Source organism: Schistocerca nitens, chromosome 4 (assembly GCF_023898315.1).
Source record: "Schistocerca nitens isolate TAMUIC-IGC-003100 chromosome 4, iqSchNite1.1, whole genome shotgun sequence".
Taxonomy (NCBI): domain Eukaryota; kingdom Metazoa; phylum Arthropoda; class Insecta; order Orthoptera; family Acrididae; genus Schistocerca; species Schistocerca nitens.
Genome location: NC_064617.1, coordinates 577,429,403 through 577,454,648, shown reverse-complemented (window position 1 = coordinate 577,454,648; position 25,246 = coordinate 577,429,403). Strand labels below are relative to the sequence as shown.

General features: G+C 36.7%; 1 protein-coding gene across 1 annotated transcript in view; it reads right to left on the bottom strand.

Moving 5' to 3' along the window:
• LOC126252980 (serine/threonine-protein kinase Nek8) overlaps positions 1 to 25,246 on the bottom strand; it is a 326,833-nt gene that overhangs the window by 247,546 nt on the left and 54,041 nt on the right. Inside the window, exons 7-8 of the mRNA XM_049954008.1 lie at positions 21,309 to 21,491; positions 104 to 242 (exon numbers count right to left, since the gene is read on the bottom strand). Coding sequence (XP_049809965.1) covers positions 104 to 242; positions 21,309 to 21,491 — 322 coding nt within the window. The remainder of the gene's footprint in view (positions 1 to 103; positions 243 to 21,308; positions 21,492 to 25,246) is intronic.

The window sequence follows — 25,246 nt, the reverse complement described above, 5'->3', positions numbered from 1 at the left end:
AAGTGAATAACTTGCAGTTTACATCCCCAAAATGTCGTATAACTGAATATTTGCTGAAGTTAGATTTTTTAGGAGGTTTGCAATATGGTTTGACTATACTTACCATTTCTGGGCTGATGTAGTATGGTGTTCCAACAACAGTATGAGCTTGTCCTCGAGTTGACATCATTTTTGAAATGCCAAAGTCACCAACTTTTATTATGTTATCCTTTGTGAGGAAAACATTTGCAGTTTTTAAGTCTCTGTAGAAACAATTGCAGTGAAATGAATATTGTATTTCTCTCTACAAATACAAAATAATTTTGGGTGGATTCTTGCAAAGAAGGAAACAGCAACCAGCCACCCATACTAATACTATTTATTTACACAAATGGCACAATCACTGGTTTTAAACTGACAAGGTTGTCTCCAGATGGGTGTTCATGTTTACATACACATTTGTTGTTGTCTCTTTATTCCCCTTACTGCAAAAGTCCTTTCAGGTGGTGGTGCCCTACAGCAAATAACAATGAGAAACAGACTACTTAACTGTAACTGTACCTAAGCAAACTGTTTCTCACATTCTTTCTTTCTTTCTTTCTTTCTTTCTTTTTTCTTTTTTTTTTTTTTTTTTTTTTTTTGCTGCGAGCACCACCACTCTAAGGAACTTTCGCCATGAAGGGGATAAAGAGCCAGTAACTAATTTAAACAACAAACAATGTGTGAGCAGCTGTTAGAAGATGAACAGTGGCCTATGGGCATACCAATATGATGGGGAAGAGTACCAGACAGCAAATCATGAAGTATGGTGTTGGAAATACAATAAGACTAGATGTGGAGGTAGATGGAGAATAGAAGTTGAGCGCAAGAGGACTGTGGGACAACAGAAAAGTTTTGAATAGACAGTTTCATCATTCGAATACAGAGAAGTAGTGGAAAGGAGAAGGTGCAGAGTCCACAAGATGTGAAGAAGCTATCTGACTGCACCTAGTTATGTTGAGCAAGTTACTCTCTACTGGATGGTCAAATTTGCTCTTGTTATATTTTATCAGTGGTCATTTATACAAGTGGACAGTTGGTCAGTGGTCATAATTACAAGCATAAAAGGTCATGCAGTTGTTACAGTGACATTCATTTGTGAGACATTAGGTTTCACAAGTGGCCCTGCATTCAGTCTACAGGATACACCTGTGAAATGAGTACAACAGAATGTGATAAATGGATACATGAAGAGTGCCCAAAAGTAACTAGATTTTCTTACCAATAGGCAGAGGGGTGGTAGTAATGGGATCTTTTGCTTTATGCCTTCACTACACACATTTTTTTAATCAGTTGAGCACCCATTTATTTATTTATTTATTTTTATTTATTTATTTAGCATCCTTGTATCCCATCATTACAAAAATGATACAGGATTTGTCATACATTGCCTTACACAGAAAATAGGATATGAAAAGATTTGCAATTATATGTATATAAATAAAATATTATTACATATGACATGAAACAATACATGTAACAACATTCATAATATGCTAAATAGAATAACAGATGAATAAAATATAGTTTTTAATGAGCATTTTGTGTCATTATGATGAAGGAAATAAGCTATTGTATATTGAATGCTGGTGATTTAAGTAATCCTTGACACTATAAAAACTCTCTGTACAAATGATAGAGCAATGTGTTAACAATAACTTTTTGTCAAAACTATTACATTCTTGCAATAGGGATCCTGCTTACTTCTGGGTCCTCTCTTGTACAAGAAAGTCTGCATCTGGGTTTTCCACATGGATATAATCTGTGTGGCACAAAGTGACAACCAACATATTGAAGCTAGTGGGGAGTGGATGAAGGAAAATAGGAAAGAGAAGACAGTGGGTATTTCTCAATTTAGGAGAAAATGAAATGTAATAAAAGTTATAAAGGAAGATCTTTCTCAGTTTTCTCAGCCTGCTGCTGTATCATGTAATGAAAAAGAGGCTTCTTTGTTGTGTTCTCCTTTACCCCTGTCTATGCCTCTTCATGATCCACATCAATTCCTTGCGTCACTTCTTCTATGTCAATCTCTATTGCTCCATCTTGGATGCGGGACAGTGCCTGGTCAGATATTTACCAAAGAAAAATCACCAAACAGCCATATGTTTTCAGAAGTTGTTACTTTATTTAGGCAACCAGTTTTGCACCTCATTAACACCATCTTGAGGCCATTGTATGTTAAAAACAACAATTATACATGTTGTTTATATAAAGTATATGACAGTTGACATTACAGAAAATGAAACATAATAATGAAAGTTCTTAAAAACCTACAAAATGCAATATGCAGTGTTAAGAAGAGTACCTTTGCACACAAAGTGTACCAAAGCAGAATATGTACACATACTGATTAACATCAAAACTAACCAATTTGACATCACAGAGTTGCCATATATAATAGAACAAGCCAAACTTTTTTTTTAAAAAAAAAAGGAATAGATTATACAAATTAAGAAGCACAAACAAATAAAGCTTGTCTAGTTTCTTCCTTTTCTTTCCTTTTCATTTTATTTCTTTTTTACTATGAATTATTTTTGTTTTCTAAATCTGTTGTGTAAAATTATTTATAATTCTTGTAGGTGAGGAACACCCTAGTTCTTAGAGAAATCTATCCTCATTCCAATTAAAACATCGTGATGTAACCTGTGGTGTGCACAATAGTGTGCATATCTATTGCCTAAGTTATTGGCGACTCATGGAGTGCTGTGTGCACAACGACCATATATATTAGGCCACCAACATAAAGATCTTTAGGATGCAGAAAAGAGCAATCAGGGCTATCTGCCACCTAAGAAAACTGGTAACATGTAGACCACATTTCATCCAGATGAAAATAATGAGCCTACCGAGCCTTTACATATATGAGTCTATCCTGTTTGCAAATGAGTATCTTTTAAACCAAACTGGATATCTTCAACAAAATAAGCATATACACAGTCACAACACAAGAAATGCAAATAATATCCACATGTCACAGTGTAGAACAGCACTGTACCAAAAAAGTGTATCACAGATAACAATTCAGCTATATAACAGCCTACCCAGTGATTTAAACCACAGCAACATAAAATTTTTTTAAACATAATGTTAAGTCATTTCTAGTGGAAAAATGTTTTTACTCTGTAAAAGAATTTTTAAATTACAAAAAATAGCCCTGTAAACAATGATTATGTAATAATGGATAAATTCAAATTGCTATATATGTCACTTGTAATTTATGATTGTTATCTGTAATTAATTTTGTCATGCTCTCTCTCTCTGTCTCTCTCTCTCTCTCTCTCTCTGTGTGTGTGTGTGTGTGTGTGTGTGTGTGTGTGTGTGTGTGTGTGTGTGTGTGTGTGTGTATGTGTTTCTGCTCCTTTCGCAATTTTGACTTGTCCTATATTCAATGTACTGTTTAAGTATGTAATCAATCAAATGGACCAATAAATGAATGAATGAATGAATGAAATGAATTAAATTAAAAGGAAGGTCAGCGTTGGTCGTAATATTGATCTTTTATTGATAGCAAAATAGATTTTCGATCACATAGTGATCATCTTCTGTGCTGTACACATTAAATTCATTTTGCTATCAATAAAACACCAATATTACGACCAATGCTGACCTTCCTTTTAATTTAATATTGACTAAGTATTATCACCATTACTGATATATGAGAATTACTTGTCACGATATCATAAAATGCAACCAGAGGCAAAACTCAACAGCTGACAAATTATTAAGTGAACAACAGCAAGCAAGAATATTGTGAGGAATACTCACAAAATACCTAGGGGGATAATACTATATACCAAATCAAAAAGTAAAAATATATGACTTGGTGTCCTTTAAACATCAATTAATTGGCAGGCAGATACTATTGGTCCATTTCCATGACTGGTTTACGGTATGAGGTCATTTAAAAACTCTTTTTTCACTGACAAATACTGCTCCTTTTATCGCCAGTATGTTCCTTAATTAGTGAGCTTATACTTTGTTGTCTTGCTGATTTTGCACACTCACCATACTTTAAACCTTTCCTGTCTCAAAGCTACCTTTTGCCATACAGCTTGCTATATGTTAGCTCCTAGTTGGATGGTTTTTGTCATTATATAAATAGGTAGATGTTATGATACCTTGTATTACCAAAGGAATAGTAATTATATAGTCTACTGAGATTTTTGGAAGACTCCACATGGTTAATATGGTATTTGGGGTCCTTGTTTGTTCCACTCTAGTATTTTCACACTGATTAATTGATGTTTAAGGAACACTAGATCATATATTTTTATTTTTTCCTTTGGTATATAATATTATCACCTCTAGGTGTTACTTGAGTATTCCTTTGCTTACCATTATTTTCTTAGTAATTTGTCAACCATTGGGGTTTTGCCTCTGGTTGTGTTTTTTGATATGGTGACAATTAATTCTGCTACATCACTAGAGTTGATAATACTTAGGCAACAGATATGCACATTATTGTTTACTCCATGGGTTACATTGTAATATTTTTACTGGGATTAGGATAGGTTTTCCTGAGAACTAGGGTGTTTCTCACCTACAAGAATTATGAAGGCTTTTTAAACAAAAAATATTTATAAATAATAAATAAAGTAGAAAAGAATGAAAAAGGGAAAAAAACTAGACAGGCTTTATTCATTTGTGCTTCTGATTTTGTATATTGTCTATTTCATCATTTTTTCCAAATGTTTGGCATGTTCTACTAGAATTCTGTTATGTCACATTACAAATTAGTAACTTTCAGTGCTAACCAGTATGCATAAATATTTTAATTTCTTGTGCTTTGTGTGCACAGTTACTCTTCTTAATGCTGCATATTACATTTTGTAGGTTTTATGGGCTTCTACAATTAGGTTTCATTTTCTTTAACTGTCAACTGTGATATATCTTTTTACAACATGTGCACTAGTCGATTTTAACATGCAGTGGCCTGAAGATGGTATTAATGAGACGCTGAAACTGGTCATCTAAATAAAATAACAACTTCTGAAAACATACTGTTGGTACCCCCCCCCCCCCCCCCTCTCTCTCTCTTTCTGAATGTCTGTGTATGTGTGTGTGTGTGTGTGTGTGTGTTTGCACCCGTGTGTGTGAATGTTTTATGAAATAATTACAAGCTTAACACAATTAGTTCCAATGTGAAATTTCTTCTTTATGTACTTATCGAAACACTTCATGTCTTCTCTGTATGATGAAAGGTTGATTTTCTTATTCTGTTTTTTATATTATCATTATCATATTATGCCCCTTAAGTGTTATTTCAAAGCATTAGTTGCATTTATAGATTCTCAGTATCTGTATGCTAACAGTATTTGAGGCAATCCCCCTTTTGAAGAAGTCCCCTTTATTATGTGACTGCTGCTAATGAAAATAGTGTACAGTATTTTTCTTTTTTAACATAGTGTAAGGTCAGTGTGTTTCCATGTTAATGGTAATAATATCATAACATCACAGATTTATCAACATAGTTTCAAACATGTGGATAGTCAGAAGTTGTTGTTGGTGTGGTCTCCAGTCCAGCTCTCCAGGCTACTATATCCTGCGCAAGCCTCTCCATCTCTGAGTACCTACTACAACCAGCATTCTTCTGAATCTGCTTACTGTATATATCTCTTAGTCTCCCTCTACAATCCCCCCCGCCCCTCACAGCCTTCCAGTACTAAATTGGTGATTGCTTGATGACTAAGAATGTGTCCTATCAAGTACCCTTCCTTTAGTCCAGTTGTGCCACAAATTTCTTGTCTCCCCAATTCTATTCAGTACCTCTTCATTAGTTATGAGGTATACCTATCTAATCTTCAGCATTCAGCATTACATTTCAAAAGCTTGTCTTCTCTTCTTGTCTAAACTGTTTATTGTCCGTATTTCACCTCCATGGATGGCTAGACTCCAGACAAATACCTTCAGAAAAGACTTCCTAACATTTTAGTCTGTATTTGATGTTAACAAATTTCTCTTCTTCAGAAACACCGTTTTTGCCTTTGCCAGTCCATATTTTATATCCTCTCTACCTCGGCCATCATCAGTTATTTAGCTGCCCAAATAAAAAACTTACCACCACTGTAAGTGACTCATGTCCTAATCTGATTGGCTTGCTATCACCTGATTTAATTTTACTACATTTCATTATACTTGTTCAGTTTTTGTTGATGTTCATCTTATACTCTCGTTTCAAGGCACTGTCCATTCCATTCCATTGTTCTTCCAAGTCTTTTGCTGTCTCTGGCAGTATAAAAATATCATCATCAAACCTCAGAGTTTTTATTTCTTCTCCCGATATCATCATCAAACCTCAGAGTTTTTATTTCTTCTCCCTGTATTTCAACTCTTACTCCAAATTTTTCTTTGGTTTCCTTTACTGCTTACCCAATATACAGACTAAATAAGATTGTGGATAGGCTACAACCCTGTCTCACTCCATTCTCAACCACTGCTCCCCTTTCATGCCCCTCGACTCCTATAACTGCCATCTGCTTTCTACACAAGTTGTAAGTAGACTTCCACTCCCTGTATTTTACCTGTCCCACCTCCATAATTTCAAAGAGATTATTCTACTCAACATTGTCAAAAGCTTTCTCTAAGCCTACAAATGCTATAAACATAGTTCTACCTTTTCTTAACCTATCTTCTAAGACAATATACAGACTAAATAAGATTGGGGATAGGCTACAACCCTGTCTCACTCCATTCTCAACCACTGCTTCCCTTTCATGCCCCTCGACTCCTATAACTACCATCTGGTTTCTACACAAGTTGTAAATAGCCTTTCTCTCCCCGTATTTAGGTTCCTACATTTCTCTGGGATCCAGACTGACCTTCCCTGAGGTCGGCTTCTACCAGTTTTTCCATTCTGTAAAGAATTGATGTTAGTATTTTAAAGCCATGACTTATTAAACCAATTGTTTGATAATTTTCACACCTGTCATGAATTTCTTTCTTTGGAATTGGAATTATGACATTCTTCTTGAAGTCTGAGGGTACGTTGCATGTCTCCTACAACTTGCACAACAGATGGAAAAGTTCCATCATGGCTGGTTCCCTAAGGCTATCAGCAGCTCTGTCAAATTCTTCTCACAGTATCATATCTCCCTTCTCATCTTCATCTGTATACTCTTCTATCTCTATAACATAGCCTTCAAGTTCATCTCCCTTGTATTTACCCTCTATATACTCCTTCCACCTTTGAGCTTTCCCTTCTTTGTGCAGTACTGTTTTCCCATCCGCGCTCTTGATATTCATACATCTGCTTCTCTTTTCTCCAAAAGTTGCTTTAATTTTCCTGTAGGCAGTCTCTTGAATTTCCTGTAATTAAATATGCTTCTAAATCCTTACATTTGTCCTCCAACCATTTCTACTTATCCAATTTCCACTTCCTCTCAATCTCAGTTTTTTGAAGTATGTATTCCCTTTCATCTACTTCACTTGCTGCATTTTAAATTTGGTCAGTTAAATTTGACATCTTTGGTGTTATCCAAGGAATTCTACTAGGCCTTGAATTTTACTTATTTGATCCCTTGCTGCCTTCACTATTTCATCTCTTACAGCTACCCATTCATCGTCTACTGTATTCCTTTCCTCTGTTCTGCCAATGTTGCCTAATGCTCCTTCTGAAACTCTCAGCAACCTCTGCTTTTTATAAGTTACCCAGCTCCTATCTCCTTAATTTCCCACATTATTATTATTAATTGTGGTCAGAATCCATATCTACCCCTGGAGATGTCTTACAATTTAAAAACTGGTTCTGAAATCTCTGTCTAACCATTATATAATCAATCTGAGACCTTCAGATGTTTCCACGTCTCTTCCATGTATACAACCTTCTTTCATGATTCTTAAATTAACTGATTAAATTATGCTCTGTGCAAAATTCCACCTGGTGGCTTCCTCTTTTGTTCCTTTCCCCCAATCGATATTCACCTGCTATTTTTTCTTCTTTTCCTTTTACTACTATTGAATTCCAGTCCTCCATCAAAATTGAATTTTGTCTCCCTTAACTACCTGCACAATTACTTTAGTCTCATCACATATCTCTCGAATCTCTGTATCATCTGTGGAGCTAGTTGGCATATGAGCTCATGCTACTGTGGCAGGTGTGGGCTTCATGTCTATTTTGGGTATGATGATGCATTCAATATGCTTTTCATAGTAGCTTACCTGCATTCCTATTTTCTTATTCATTATTAAACCCACTCCCACATTATCCCTACATGACTTTGTATTTATAACCCTGTATTCAATTGACCAGATGTTCTGTTCTTCCTGCCACTGAACTTTGTTGTTCACAGGAACTAGCCCACTTTAAGATTGGAAATTATGAAGATATGATAGTGTGGCCAAAGCTGTCTCGAAGTAAAATTTTGATCAGATATGGAATCACAGTGTATGAATTACTTGAGAAATATAATAATAAGTCAGTATGGCTTCCAGGTGAGTCTCAGATGTAAGTATGGAGTTTGGAAAGGTGATATTTTTATTTGTCACTATACACATCAAAAAGTTTCTGAAATGAGTGTAAGTGTTTTATTAGTAGCAATTATTATTTCAAATATTTACACAGTCTTTAAATAGCAACTGAAATCTAGAGATGGTGACGTTTTATCATTTTTCAATACAGTGATTTCCTATAAATATCTATAATTTCCAAATCCTTCAACATTGGTATGACTTTCATGCTCTTATTTTCTGCCTTTATATGGAAGCTAATTCCAGGATATGGACACACAAAAAGTGTATTTTATTCATGTCAGCATACATTCATTATTTGTTGCTTTCCACTTCTTATTCAACTGTGACACTCTGACCAGCCTCCACCTGCCCCATTACTACCCTAAATGCTATGTGTCCATTACACAAAATATTTGATTTTCTATAGCCTCTCTTGTGACATGATCCAACTTACATTAGGTTCACCCACATTTTATTTGTGATGGAAGTTTCCATGTTAAAGAGAAGTTTCAGATTCCTACACTGTGTTATGTATGTTTTATATTCTAACCTGTTAAGGTTCAGTGTCATTTCCTTCACTGTATTTGTATCCTGTTGACCACTTATTCATTTGTGATATTATTTTTTAAAGTTATATTTCTTTCAAATGCAACACTCTTTATGATGAACAATAACTTTTATTCACAAACCCTGTCCTAGTCATTTAATCTCAGATGCCCAGCATAACCTCCTATCCCTATTGAAATCCGTAGGTCCACCCCACATCCTGTCCCCTAAATCCATATTTTTCCTTACCCTCAAGTATACCCCCACAAATCTTCCTTCTAATGCGTAGCAAAATCCACTGTCCTAAACATACTGAACACCCAATTGTAGCTAGTTACTGCGCATCCATAAAAATAATCTTGCTTTCTTTGACCAATGCCCTCAACCCATTGTCTGCAGCCTAATTTTCCACATTGAAGAGAAACCACTTCTTTCATTATACCTCAACCAACACCAGCCCATTGCCATCTGTATCCCTACTAATCACTGCTGATAACCACTTCCATGAATCAGCACAAAGGAGCACCATCCCTTCCCATCTCGTTATGCAATATTACCCTGGGCCAGAAGAATTTACCAGGGCTTCCACTGCAGTAAAAGCCCTACTTTCATGTTCCCATAGTTAACATTTTCCAGCCATTTACAACACTCTTTATCAATCCCTTTAAACTTTCTATGTTCATAATGTTAATCTGCATTTTCTTATACAGTAATGTAATCATAAATTTCATACTATCTACTCTTAAAGAAACAATGTTCATGAAAAAAGGTGTACTTATCATAAAATAATGCAGGCATGGCAGGGGAAAACAAATAATGTTTATAAACATTACACAGGTAACATTCTTGAGAGCTCAGATCCCTTGCTCTGAATCAGTAGAAATATTACAAGCTGGAACAGTTCTTGTCTCCTAGCAACAAGCTCTCGTAGTGCCTCTCCTGGGTAATATACAAATTAGATTTGCTGCCCCTTGCAGAAAATATATGGGATTTGTTGGGAAATTATATGCAAAATGCAATAACTTTGATTGTAGGGAGATGTTATTAAATTGTGTATGGAACAAAGTTTTTTAGAATATTTAGATATTTATGAGGCATTGATTATTTTGGGAAGTAACAGCACAGCACAGTACAGCCTCAATTTCTGTGAGTTAAACAACATTTACAAATTTACAATAATAATTGTCACACAATTTCCGTGGTCCTTTTGAAGACTGTCCTATTTCTGTGGTGTTGTTTAGACTCTGTTCATCATCATCTTCTCTTTCTTCTTTTTCTTCTTTGTGTGTGTGTGTGTGTGTGTGTGTGTGTGTGTGTGTGTGTGTGTGAGTGTGTCAGTCTTCTAACTGGTCTGATGCAGTGTGCCCCAAATTCCTCTCCTGCGCCAATCTTTTGAACTGAAACCTGCATCCTTAATTATTTAATGGATATATTTGAATCTCTGTCTTCCTCAACAGTTTTTACACTTTACAGCTCCCACTAGTACCATGAAAACAATTCCCTAATGTAGTAACAGATGTCACATCATCTGCCCCTTCTTCTTGGTAGTGTTTCCCATTTATTCCTTTCCTCACTGATTCTGTGGGGAACCTCCTCATTCCTTACTTCATCAGTCCACCTAATTTCCAACATTCTTCTGTAGTGCAATATCTCAAATGCTTTGGTTCTCTTCTGTTCTGGTTTTCCCATGGTCCGTAAAATGTTGTGCTTCAAACATATATTCTCAGAAATTTCTTCCTCAAATTAAAACCTGTGTTTGCTGCTAGCAGACTTCTCTTGATGACGAATTTCCTTTTTGCCAGTGCTAGTCTGCTTTTTATGCCCTCTTTTCTATGTCCATTATTCATTATTGTACTGCCTAGGTAGCAGAATTTCTTAACTTGATCTATTTCTCAGTATTCTAATTTCTGCTACTTTTGGCTTTCTTTGATTTAATCTCAGTCCATAGTCTGTACTCAGACTGTTCATCCCATTCAACAGATTCTGTAATTCTTGTTCACTTTATCTGAAGATAGCAATGTCATCAGCTAATCTCATCACTGATATCCTTTCACCTTGAATTGTAATCCCACTCCACAGTAGGGGTGAAAGACTAAATCCCTGTATTGCACACTTTTTAATATGAGGTCGTATTGCTTCCTCTTAGTTCTTGTATATATGGTACATCACTTGTCTTTCCCTACAGCTTACCCCTATTTTCCTCAGAATTTTGAACTTCTTGCATTATTTTACATTGTCAAATGCTTTTACCAGTTTGACAAATCCTATGAATGTGTCTTGATTTTTCTTCACTGTTACTTCCATTATAAACTGCAACATCAGAACTGCGTTTCTGGTGCTTTTTATATTTCCTAAAGCCAAACTGATCATCAGGTAAGAGAACCTCAGTTTTCTTTTCTATTCTTCTACATGTCACTCTACTCAGCAGTTTGGATGCAAGAGCTGTCACGCAGATTGAGCAAAAAGTCTCGTACATGAGAGCTTTCCCAATTTTTGGAACTGTGTGGATGGTGTTTTTTTCCAAAAGACTGTTGGTATATTGCCAGTCACATACATTCTCACATCAACATGGATAGTCACCTTGCTGCCACTTCCAACAATGATTTGAGAAATTCTGAGGGTTATATATCCCTTCCGCTATATTTGATTTTAAGTCTTCCAAAGCTCTTTTAAATTGTGATTCTAATATTAGATCCTTTACCTCTTCACTATCGACTGCTATTTCTCCTTCTGTCACATCATCAGTCATGTCATGCCTTTATAGAAGCTATCAGTGCACTCCTCGCATCTATCTGCTCTCTCTTCTACATTTCACAGTCGAATTCCCATTACACTCATAATGTTAGTACCCTTGTTTTATAATTTAACCAAATATTGTTTCAACTTTTCAATATGTTGAATTAGTTCTTCCAACAATAGCTTCTTTTTTGATTTCTTCATATTTTTCTTCCAACTATTTCACCTCAACTTTTCTGCAATTCCTGTTTATTTGATTCCTAAGTGACTTGTGTTTCTTTATTCCTAAATTCCACTGTGCTTCATTCTTTTGTCAATCAACTGAAGTATTTGTTCTGTTAACCATGGTTTCCTCACAGTTACCTTCCTTGTACTTACGTTTTAGATACATAATGACATTTATCTAATGCAATTCTCTGACGGATTTCATCATACTATATAAGCTGTTAACATCACCTGTTGCAAACTGCTATCTTCTATTTTGCATATTTTTCTAATAAAATAATTTTTATTGTATGGTGTAGCAAGTTTTACAATTTGAAGTAATAGATGTAACTCTTGTCTACAGTTTAGTGTCATACACAAGGTGTTCAAAAATGTTAACACCCAGACTGACAGATATCACAATGGAGTCAACAACAAGTACACTTTAGTAAGCAACCAGATGTTGGAAACATTTACTGACTGAGCATACTGAGTATGTGTAAGTACCCATGGGGTGGAGGAAATATTCAAAATGTATGTTCTTCAAACATTGTTATACCAAAACTGATACAAGGTAAATAGTGTTGCGATGTCTGGATGTTTGTACTGACCCAGTAAACAACATGTTGTGCTCTAAAACTTGTATTCATTCAAACCATGACCATGAAGAAAATTTACTTCCTTATATATGTCGTTGTTGTTGTTGTGGTCTTCAGTCCTGAGACTGGTTTGATGCAGCTCTCCATGCTACTCTATCCTGTGCAAGCTTCTTCATCTCCCAGTACCTACTGCAACCTACATCCTTTTGAATCTGCTTAGTGTATTGATCTCTTGGTCTCCCTCTACGATTTTTACCCTCCACACTGCCCTCCAATGCTAAATTTGTGATCCCTTGATGCCTCAAAACATGTCCTACCAACCGATCCCTTCTTCTAGTCAAGTTGTGCCACAAACTTCTCTTCTCCCCAATCCTATTCAATACCTCCTCATTAGTTACGTGATCTACCCACCTTATCTTCAGCATTCTTCTGTAGCACCACGTTTCGAAAGCTTCTATTCTCTTCTTGTCCATACTAGTTATTGTCCATGTTTCACTTCCATACATGGCTACACTCCATACAAATACTTTCAGAAACGACTTCCTGACACTTAAATCTATACTCGATGTTAACAAATTTCTCTTCTTCAGAAACGATTTCCTTGCCATTGCCAGTCTACATTTTATATCCTCTCTACTATGACCATCATCAGTTATTTTACTCCCTAAATAACAAAACTCCTTTACTACTTTAAGTGTCTCATTTCCTAATCTAATCCCCTCAGCATCATCCGATTTAATTTGACTACATTCCATTATCCTCGTTTTGCTTTTGTTGATGTTCATCTTATATCCTCCTTTCAAGACACTGTCTATTCAGTTCAACTGCTCTTCCAAGTCATTTGCTGTCTCTGACAGAAGTACAATGTCATCGGCGAACCTCAAAGTTTTTACTTCTTCTCCATGAATTTTAATACCTACTCCGAACTTTTCTTTTGTTTCCTTTACTGCTTGCTCAATATACAGATTGAATAACATCGGGGAGAGGCTACAACCCTGTCTCACTCCTTTCCCAACCACTGCTTCCCTTTCATGCCCCTCGACTCTTATAACTGCCATCTGGTTTCTGTACAAATTGTAAATACCCTTTCGCTCCTTGTATTTTACCCCTGCCACCTTCAGAATTTGAAAGAGAGTATTCCAGTTAACGTTGTCAAAAGCCTTCTCTAAGTCTACAAATGCTAGAAATGTAGGTTTGCCTTTTCCTAATCTTTCTTCTAAGATAAGTCGTAAGGTTAGTATTGCCTCACGTGTTCCAACATTTCTACGGAATCCAAACTGATCTTCCCCGAGGTCCGCTTCTACTAGTTTTTCCATTCGTCTGTAAAGAATTTGCGTTAGTATTTTGCAGCTGTGACTTATTAAACTGATAGTTCGGTAATTTTCACATCTGTCAACACCTGCTTTCTTTGGGATTGGAATTATTATATTTTTCTTGAAGTCTGTGGGTTTTTCGCCTGTCTCATACATCTTGCTCACCAGATGGTAGAGTTTTGTCATGACTGGCTCTCCCAAGGCCATCAGTAGTTCTAATGCAATGTTGTCTACTCCCGGGGCCTTGTTTCGACTCAGGTCTTTCAGTGCTCTGTCAAACTCTTCACGGAGTATCTTATCTCCCATTTCATCTTCATCTACATCCTCTTCCATTTCCATAATATTGTCCTCAAGTACATCGCCCTTGTATAAACCCTCTATATACTCCTTCCACCTTTCTGCCTTCCCTTCTTTGCTTAGAACTGGGTTGCCATCTGAGCTCTTGATATTCATACAAGTGGTTCTCTTCTCTCCAAAGGTCTCTTTAATTTTCCTGTAGGCAGTATCTATCTTACCCCTAGTGAGACAAGCCTCTACATCCTTACATTTGTCCTCTAGCCATCCCTGCTTAGCCATTTTGCACTTCCTGTCGATCTCATTTTTGAGACGTTTGTATTCCTTTTTGCCTGCTTCATTTACTGCATTTTTATATTTTCTCCTTTCATCAATTAAATTCAATATTTCTTCTGTTACCCAAGGATTTCTACTAGCCCTCGTCTTTTTACCTACTTGATCCTCTGCTGCCTTCACTACTTCATCCCTCAGAGCTACCCATTCTTCTTCTACTGTATTTCTTTCCCCCATTCCTGTCAATTGTTCCCTTATGCTCTCCCTGAAACTCTGTACAACCTCTGGTTCTTTCAGTTTATCCAGGTCCCATCTCCTTAAATTCCCACCTTTTTGCAGTTTCTTCAGTTTCAATCTGCAGTTCATAACCAATAGATTGTGGTCAGAATCCACATCTGCCCCTGGAAATGTCTTACAATTTAAAACATGGTTCCTAAATCTCTGTCTTACCATTATATAATCTATCTGATACCTTTTTAGTATCTCCAGGATTCTTCCAGGTATACAACCTTCTTTTATGATTCCTGAACCAAGTGTTAGCTATGATTTATTTATGCTCTGTGCAAAATTCTACAAGGCGGCTTCCTCTTTCATTTCTTCCCCCCAATCCATATTCACCTTCTATGTTTCCTTCTCTCCCTTTTCCTACTGACGAATTCCAGTCACCCATGACTATTAAATTTTCGTCTCCCTTCACTACCTGAATAATTTCTTTTATCTCATCATACATTTCATCAATTTCTTCATCATCTGCAGAGCTAGTTGGCATATAAACTTGTACTACTGTAGTAGGCATGGGCTTTGTGTCTATCTTGGCCACAATAATGCGTTCACTATGCTGTTTGTAGTAGCTAACCCGCACTCCTATTTTTTTATTCATTATTAAACCTACTCCTGCATTACCCCTATTTGATTTTGTATTTATAACCCTGTACTCACCTGACCAAAAGTCTTGTCCCTCCTGCCACCGAACTTCACTAATTCCCACTATATCTAAATTTAACCTATCCATTTCCCTTTTTAAATTTTCTAACCTACCTGCCCGATTAAGGGATCTGACATTCCACGCTCCGATCCGTAGAATGCCAGTTTTCTTTCTCCTGATAACGACGTCCTCTTGAGTAGTCCCCGCCCGGGGATCCGAATGGGGGACTATTTTACCTCCGGAATATTTTACCCAAGAGGACGCCATCATCATTTAATCATACAGTAAAGCTGCATATGTCAGTAGCATAAAAATATGCACTGTCACTTATTCTACTATTTTAAACAATCACTTAGACTGTTTTTGGCATAATGCAGGCTTTAATACTGCAAGCAAGTAATTGTTCTTGTAAAATAAACCAAGGTCTGTGCAATGTGATGTATAAATGTTAATGTACTACTGTAAATGCATCAATTGACTTGTCCTATATTACTTGTACACTGGCTGTATAATATGTAATCAACAGGACCAAATAAATAAATAAAAAATAAAAATAAATAAATAAAGTAATACATAACATGGAGTACTACACATGAAGAAAACTGCAGCACTGCTTTTGTTTATGGTGCAGCTGAAGCAATGGTCCAAGAGCTCAGTGAATGTAACACGAATATTTCTGTGCAAGAAGATGTCTCCATTATTACACATGAAGTTTAATCCTTTAGTGAATCAACAATACTTGCATATTAATCATACACAGGCTGAACACAGGCAGATAATGGATGGTTTTCACACATAGCTTCAAAGAAGACATGCAGTTATGATTTGTGAGCAAGTCTGAGGCAAGCGCTGAGCAATCGCAGCTGAGTTTGATGTTCACCATAGTTTATATGGAATGTGCTATGTGAAAAGTTTGTTCTACCAATATATAAGCCCTGGAACCAGATGATTATCCATCTTGGTGGAGTCTGCATGCCGGTTTCCAGAACTGGCTAACGACCACCTTCAGTTGTTCTGTTTATGGATGAGGCTCAATTTACATGAGAAAGCATGTACATTTGTCACAACTTGCACATATAGGTGGCTTGAAACCCATGAACAACATTTACTTGAGGTCATCAGAGACAATGCATTGTAAACATGTGGGTTAGAATCACCGCCAACTATTTTTATGGGCCCTAAATGTTGCCTTTTCAGCAAGAGGCCAACATACAGACAGTTCTTGAATGAACAATTGCCAGCTTTACTGGAGGAGGTACCACTATCAGAGGGAGGATGTGATTTCTGTTTGATGGTGCCATGGCACGTTTTACAGAATCACTAGTTGCAGCATCAATCTGTATTTTCAAAAACTGAAGGCAGATTGGGTACAACCTGTACATCGACCTGCTAGATCCCTGGACTTCACTCCACTGGACTTCTCTCTCTGGGACTGCATGAAACTGTATTTTCCTCTACCACGGTGAACTAATAAGAGAAATTAGTTGCAATAATTCTTGCAGCGGCCACACACATACAGAATGTGCTGATCTGGTAATAGCTGTTTGCTGAAGTAGGTGGTGCTCATTTCGAACATTTATTGTGATAATGATCAGAACAATAAAGGATAGAAACATATTTAACATATTTAACTCAAACATACTTGGTGACCTACTGGATACTCTGCACTCATTCAGTTTACCTTCCTGACATCTGACTGCTTAACAAATTATGTTTGTTGTTGTCTCCATCAGCATATCTGTCAGTTTGGGCATTGAATTTTCTTACATCTTTCGTGTGAATGCAGCATATGTCCATGTCTTAAATCGCTTTTGACTTCTGCTAAAGTTTTACTAAATGCATTAGTGATTATATTAGAAAAATATATTTATGTTACAGAGGTAGACATCAAAACTTCATGAACTAGATAATAAAATAGAAAAAATCACCAGAAACTGAAACAAAGCACAGTTCTGAATTTTTTGGTAAAAAAGTAAAAACTACCATCGTATTCAGGAAATATCAAACATATGTAAAATCAAGAATTTGAGTTTAAAGACTAATACAATTAATAAAATGGATTACTCACATTTTACAAAGTATATTACAGTACACCCCCCCCCCTCCCCCTCATGAACCATGGACCTTGCCGTTGGTGGGGAGGCTTGCGTGCCTCAACGATACAGATAACCGTACCGTAGGTGCAACTACAACGGAGGGGTATCTGTTGAGAGGCCAGACAAATGTGTGGTTCCTGAAGATGGGCAGCAGCCTTTTCAGTAGTTGCAGGGGCAACGGTCTGGATGACTGACTGATCTGGCCTTGTAACACTAACCAAAACAGCCTTGCTCTTGTGGTACTGCGAATGGCTGAAAGCAAGGGGAAACTACGGCTGTAATTTTTCCCGAGGGCATGCAGCTTTACTGTATGATTAAATGATGATGGCGTCCTCTTGGGTAAAATATTCCGGAGGTAAAATAGTCCCCCATTCGCATCTCCGGGCGGGGACTACTCAACAGGACGTCGTTATCAGGAGAAAGAAAACTGGCATTCTATGGATCAGAGCATGGAATGTCAGATCCCTTAATCGGGCAGGTAGGTTAGAAAATTTAAAATTGGAAATGAATGGGTTAAAGTTAGATATAGTGGGAATTAGTGAAGTTCGGTGGCAGGAGGAACAAGACTTTTGGTCAGGTGAATACTGGGTTATAAATACAAAATCAAATAGGGGTAATGCAGGAGTAGGTTTAACAATGAATAAAAAAAAATAGGAGTATGGGTAAGCTACTACAAACAGCATAGTGAATGCATTATTGTGGCCAAGATAGACACGAAGCCCACGCCTACCACAGTAGTACAAGTTTATGTGCCAACTAGCTCTGCAGATGATGAAGAAATTGATGAAATGTATGATGAGAAAAAAGAAATTATTCAGGTAGTGAAGGGGGATGAAAATTTAATAGTCATGGGTGACTGGAATTCGAGAGTAGGAAGAGGAAGAGAAGGAAACAGTAGGTGAATATGGATTGGGGCTAAGATATCAAAGAGGAAGCCGCCTGGTAGAATTTTGTGCAGAGCATAACTTAATCATAGCTAACACTTGGTTCAAGAATCATGAAAGAAGGTTGTATACATGGAAGAACCCTGGAATACTAAAAGGTATCAGATTATATAATGGTAAGACAGAGATTTAGGAACCAGGTTTTAAATTGTAAGACAGTTCCAGGGGCAGATGTGGACTCTGACCACAATCTATTGGTTATGAACTGTAGATTAAAACTGAAGAAACTGCAAAAAGGTGAGAATTTAAGGAGATGGGACCTGGATAAACTGAAAGAACCAGAGATTGTACAGAGTTTCAGGGAGACCATAAGGGAACAATTCACAGGAATGGGGGAAAGAAATACAGTAGAAGAAGAATGGGTAGCTTTGGGGGCTGAAATAGTGAAGGCAGCAGAGGATCAAATAGATAAAAAGATGAGGGCCGGTAGAAACACTTGGGTAACCAAAGAAATATTGAATTTAATTGATGAAAGGAGAAAATATAAAAATGCAGTAAAAGAAGCAGGCAAAAAGGAATACAAACGTCTCAAAAATGATATAGACAGGAAGTGCAAAATGGCTAAGCAGGGATGGCTAGAGGACAAATGTAAGGATGTAGAGGCTTATCTCACTAGGATAAGATAGATACTGCCTATAGGAAAATTAAGAGACCTTTGGAGAAAAGAGAACTACTTGTATGAATATCAAGAGCTCAGATGGAAACCCAGTTCGAAGCAAAGAAGGGAAAGCAGAAGGGTGGAAGGAGTATATAGGGGGTCTATAGAAGGGCAATGTACTTGAGGACAATATTATGGAAATGGAAGAGGATGTAGATGAAGATGAAATGGGAGATATGATACTCCGTGAAGAGTTTGACAGAGCACTGAAAGACCTGAGTCGAAACAAGGCCCCCGGAGTAGACAACATTCCATTAAAACTACTGACAGCCTTGGGAGAGCCAGTCCTGACAAAACTCTACCATCTGGTGAGCAAGATGTATGAGACAGGTGAAATAACCTCAGACTTCAAGAAGAATACAATAATACCAATCCCAAAGAAAGCAGGTGTTGACAAATGTGAAAATTACCGAACTATCAGTTTAATAAGTCACAGCTGCAAAATACTAATGTGAATACTTTACAGACGAATGGAAAAACTGGTAGAAGCTGACCTCGGGGAAGATCAGTTTGGATTCCGTAGAAATGTTGGAACACGTGAGGCAATACTGACCCTATGACTTATCTTAGAAGAAAGATTAAGGAAAGGCAAACCTACATTTCTAGCATTTGTAGACTTAGAGAAAGCTTTTTACAATGTTGATTGGAATACTCTCTTTCAAATTCTGAAGGTGGCAGGGGTAAAATACAGGGAGCGAAAGGCTATTTACAATTTGTACAGAAACCAGATGGCAGTTATAAGAGTCGTGGAGTATGAAAGGGAAGCAATGGTTGGGAATGGAGTGAGACAGGTTTGTAGCCTAGCCCCAATGTTATTCAATCTGTATATAGAGCAAGCAATAAAGGAAACAAAAGAAAAGTTCGGAGTAGGTATTAAAATCCATGGAGAAGAAATAAAAACTTTGAGGTTCGCTGATGACATTGTAATTCTGTCAGAGACAGCAAGGGCCTTGGAAGAGCAGTTGAATGGAATGGACAGTGTCTTGAAAGGAGGGTATAAGATGAACATCAACAAAAACAAAACGAGGATAATGGAATGTAGTCGAATTAAGTCGGGTGATGCTGGGGGAATTAGATTAGGAAATGAGACACTTAAAGTAGTAAAGGAGTTTTGCAATTTGGGGAGCAAAATAACTGATGATGGTCGAAGTAGAGAGGATATAAAATGTAGACTGGCAATGGCAAGGAAATCGTTTCTGAAGAAGAGAAATTTGTTAACATCGAGTATAGATTTAAATGTCAGGAAGTCGTTTCTGAAAGTATTTGTATGGAGTGTGCCATGTATGGTAGTGAAATGTGGACGATAAATAGTTTAGACAAGAAGAGAATAGAAGCTTTCGAAATGTGGTGCTACAGAAGAATGATGAAGATTAGATGGGTAGATCACATAACTAATGAGGAGGTATTGAACAGAATTGGGAAGAAGAGGAGCTTATTACACAACTTGACTAGAAGAAGGGATCGGTTGGTAGGACATGTTCTGAGATATCAAGGGATCACCATTTTAGCATTGGAGGGCAGCGTGGAGGGTAAAAATCGTAGAGGGAGACCAAGAGATGAATAGACTAAGCAGATTCAGAAGGATGTAGGCTGCAGTAGGTACTGGGAGATGAAGAAGCTTGCACAGGATAGAGTAGCATGGAGAGCTGCATCAAACCAATCTCAGGACTGAAGACCACAACAACAACAACATTACAGTATTAAAAATTCATTTTCTATTATTTACATTTTCCCATGATTTACATTTTTTAATCCATTGAAAAATTTAAATGAGGGGTTTCACTACACTTTTCATGACCCTCAGAAATGAGAGGCATTCTACCCTGAATCCTTCTACCACTCCAAAAGTGGTATTCCATTGCCCACCCAATGAGTGACATATCCTGATCCATCCTGATGCCACACATATTTACAGCTCTTTTCCACATGAGTCATACACCTATTGAGGATTAAGTGCAACCTGTTCTTTACACCCAAATGGCACATCCTATCCCAATCATGCCAAAGGCGTGCCCTATCATTTTAGATCAGAGGCAAAACCACTTGTGAAAGCAGTCATATCTTCCACTAGGTCTTCTACAGCTTTTGTACAGCCTGTTATGTGGGCCTGATCACCAACCAGATAAATTGTCACCTTCAGGTTGTGACCAAGAGCAGAGTCATTGTGAGCATCAAGTAACAGTGGTGCACTCTAAATACGAGATTTTATTACCATTATGTTTTAGCTATAAGATAAATGTATGCACTTTACTACCTATGAAGTATGTTGTGGTGATGCATATACTGTATTGCACTAACAATCTGCTGAAACAGTAGAAGTATTTCTCTCTCATTAAGATGAACAGTGCGCTGGGAGAGCATCTGAGCCAATGTTCCACCATCTGCATATTCCATTTCAATCATCAAAATGCCTTCACGTTCAAAACTTCCCAAATATCTGTAAAAGAGGCAATCATATCACATGTGCTCAAATTAATTTCAGTGTAATATACCTACCTTGTCTAAGCCAGTGAGGAATGTTTATGAGTTTTCATAAGATCTTGATTCAATGTGTAGAGTAATTTTAAATACATAAATTATGATGCAAAAGATCACAATAGTCGTTGAGATGTATAAATGCATGTGGTAGATATTACGAAAATGTGTTGTGCTAGGTGGAAGTGGGAATAATTCCTTTGTACACAATATTTGAGCTACGGGGTTTTCCCCAAAGCTGAGCAAATTGTGGCACAAGCGGAGACTTCTCTTGCACAGTGTATATTTTGTTGGTGTTTTGTAGCTAGCCCTTGACACAGCCAGTATACAGATTTTCTATGATACACTGAGAGCTTTCAAGGTCATTAGTTACCAAAATTAGGTTAGAAGTAGTACCCCTAGCAGCAGCTACGAGCAGAGGGCTGTGAGATTTGTTGGCTGTAGAAGGAATCAAAACATAGAGATAATCTGTGGCTGTAAAACTGTAGAATTATTTTGTAACCTCCATACTGACTAGCTAAAGGGCTTCAAATATTCGAGAAATTATTATACTTGCACTAATCGCAGGGAGTCAGTAAGGACCCTCACAGAGGGTAGGAGATAGATTTTATGGGCCCAAGATATGAGCTGTTACTGACACTTTTCAAATATCTTAGATTAACTTTGGCTTTTCAGTACAGGTATGCATGATTTGGCAGCACCGTCTTCAGTGTATTGATAATTTTCTGTCAGTCTTGTTTTTCAGTGTCAAGAGCACATGGATTCAGCCCCCACATGGGAATTCATATTTAATTGATAGATGAGCTGGTCGAAGAAACTGTCTTGGTGAGGTTTGAACTGTATTATATCTGCAAAAGCTGATTGACTTCTTGACATTTGTATCTATGAACTCTTACCCCAAAACTTTTTTAATTGCTGAGAATGCTGAACATGTTATAAGGAGCTAGTAGGAGATTAATAATGTACATGTCCAGTCCACTGATCAGATTACGGTATTTCTCTGAATGCAAGTAGACTGCTATAGGGTTTTGATCACCAACATCAGAGTTATGAAATTTTAATTCTGTCTTATGGGTCAGATGAAGGCTAGAAACAATTGACACAAACTATTTCTCTAAAATAGTAGTGCTAAGAGATGTTATGGCTCTGCCAATTGACAGTTCTTTAACTAATAGTGGTGCAATCATAGTAGAGTTGTATGATTCCAAGAAACATGACAGGCACTGACAGTGAAATAACGTGCTGTCATAATTTTGTACTATGAAGAAGAGGAGACCGTACTAATGTGATACACGACATTAAAATGGATAATGAATGGAAAAATACTGAGTGACCAACCACTTTTTGCATCCCTGCACAGTTTGCCTTAATCTTGAATTAAAGTGACTAATACCAATAGACAGAACAAAATAATGGAGAAACTGATGCTTTTAGAGTATACATTTTAGAATGCCGCATTGGATATTTGATAGTCATGATGGTATGGACTGCCATTGGATGTGATCATCTGAGACACTAAGAACGACAAATACTGCTGACAAAACACAGTTATTTCTAAGGGTTGCTGCAAACTAATTCTAATATATGCCAACAATAAAACACTAGTTATCATCACTTCTTCAGCTAGCCCATTTTTTAGACACACTACTAACAGTGGATACAAAATTTAACTGTGTGGTATGCAGTAATATGATATAATCTCTCATTGCTTTAACTCCACGTTAAAAGGCAGCACTTCACTGACATTACCAAGAACACAGGTGCCATCTGTTGTTCCGTTCACGTACTATTTATTGTATTCTATCGTCTGGGGTTCTCCAGGACCCCACTAGAGCAGTTAAGGGTTAATAGCAAACTTCATAGTTGAATAAATGTATGTTGAGGCAATGGTTAGTATCCCAGATGCTTTAAGAGATACCTGCAATATAGATGTTTGTTACCTCTATACACATAATTCTAATTACTTTCTTTTGTGCAATGAATAGTTACCCAAGAATACTACACAATAAAACTTTAATTAATGAAAATATGTTAATGAGTTCTATATCACCAAAATTGGTAATTATTCTTATGGTAAAAGTAGCCAAATCTAAAAACTTTTGGAGATCTGCTACACGTTAATTTAAGTTTTCAACATGTAAACCTAAGAATTTATAGTTTTGTACACTGTTTATTATCTGTTGTTGATACACTAGATTAATAGGAGACAGGATTTTTTGACAGTACAAAACTGAATGAACTTTGTTTTTTCAGTGTTTAAAGCTACCCTGTTTGTGCAAAGCCTTTCACAAAAACATAATTTACTATTTTCTATGCTGACAGTTATTTGATTCGCTTCACAAAAACGCTTGTATCATCTCTAAACAGGACTAATTTTGCCTCCTGATTCAAATAAAAGGCAGATCTTTAACATAAAGGAGTAACTGTAGTGGACTAATCCTGTGAGACTGTCATTGCAATACCTCCTCATGCAGATGTTGAGGCATCCCTATTTATATTACTTGAGCAGCCTAGGATAACTTTCTGAATTCTGTTTCCTATATACAAACTGAACCAAAAATTTGCTGAAGTACATATTCCATAAAAACTTAACTTCCACACTAGAATATTATGATCGACAAAATAAATAAATCACAGAAAATCCCAGTTTGTATGTTTTATCATTTAAAGATTTCATTATGTGTTTAGTAAATGTATAAATAGCTGACTCAGTAGAATGGCCCTTTTGAAATCCAGACTGTTATCGGCTAAGTAGTCTATTACTACACAGATGGATGACAATACTAGAGTATATTATCCTATCAAAAATTTTAGGAAATATGTAAGGAGTGTCACTAGGCAGTAATTACTGACATGTGTGGTGTCACCCTTTTTGTAGTGAGGCCTAACACCAAGAGCTAATCATGCAGTACACTGATGACTAAGAACATTACATATAATAGGGCTACACCTATTTAGTGTCTTGTTGAAGTTATGAATGTTTACTTTTTAGACCCCTGAGGATCTTAGTTATTTCGTACAGGGATGTGGGATTAATTTTTAATTAATCAAATGTTCTCTGTATTGCTTCTTTAGTTAACTGTTTTGCTTTCTCTTTTGAACTATCTACAACAATTTCTTCATCTACTCTTAAAAAGCAGTTATTAAAAACATCTGCTGCACATGCTCTGTTTTTCATAATGTCTCTTGAACAGAAATAATGCCACCTTCTACAACTTTTTCCCATCTTTCTTTTAAGTGTATTCCACATATATTCAGTTTTGTAATCTTATCTGTCTGTTTAAGATGAGATGTCCATACTCTTGAATTTTTTTACAACTTTTCTTAACATGTTATGATGCTAAGAAGGTATTTCTGGGTCATTATTGTTCTGGCTATTTTGTACAAATCCAAGGCTTCTTTAATGACTTGCCAGTATTATATTTAATTATCTTCTTAGGAGAGCTACATTCAAAAATGAATTCAAACTTGTTAGGAAATCTGATGAATATAGGCTTAGTTTTAGGTTCATTGTACAGAGAACACCAGTCATCATTTTTCCTGCCATCTGTGAACAGAGTTAAATGTGTTGAAAGACACTATCATTTTATAAATTAGGGACTAGTCAAGTATCTAGCACAGTTCCCTGTAATGTTTCACAAGTCATGGTACCTTAGTTGGGGGATGCAGATGCCAAACTAGTATTATTTCTGTTCTTGGTCATATGAACATGATCTA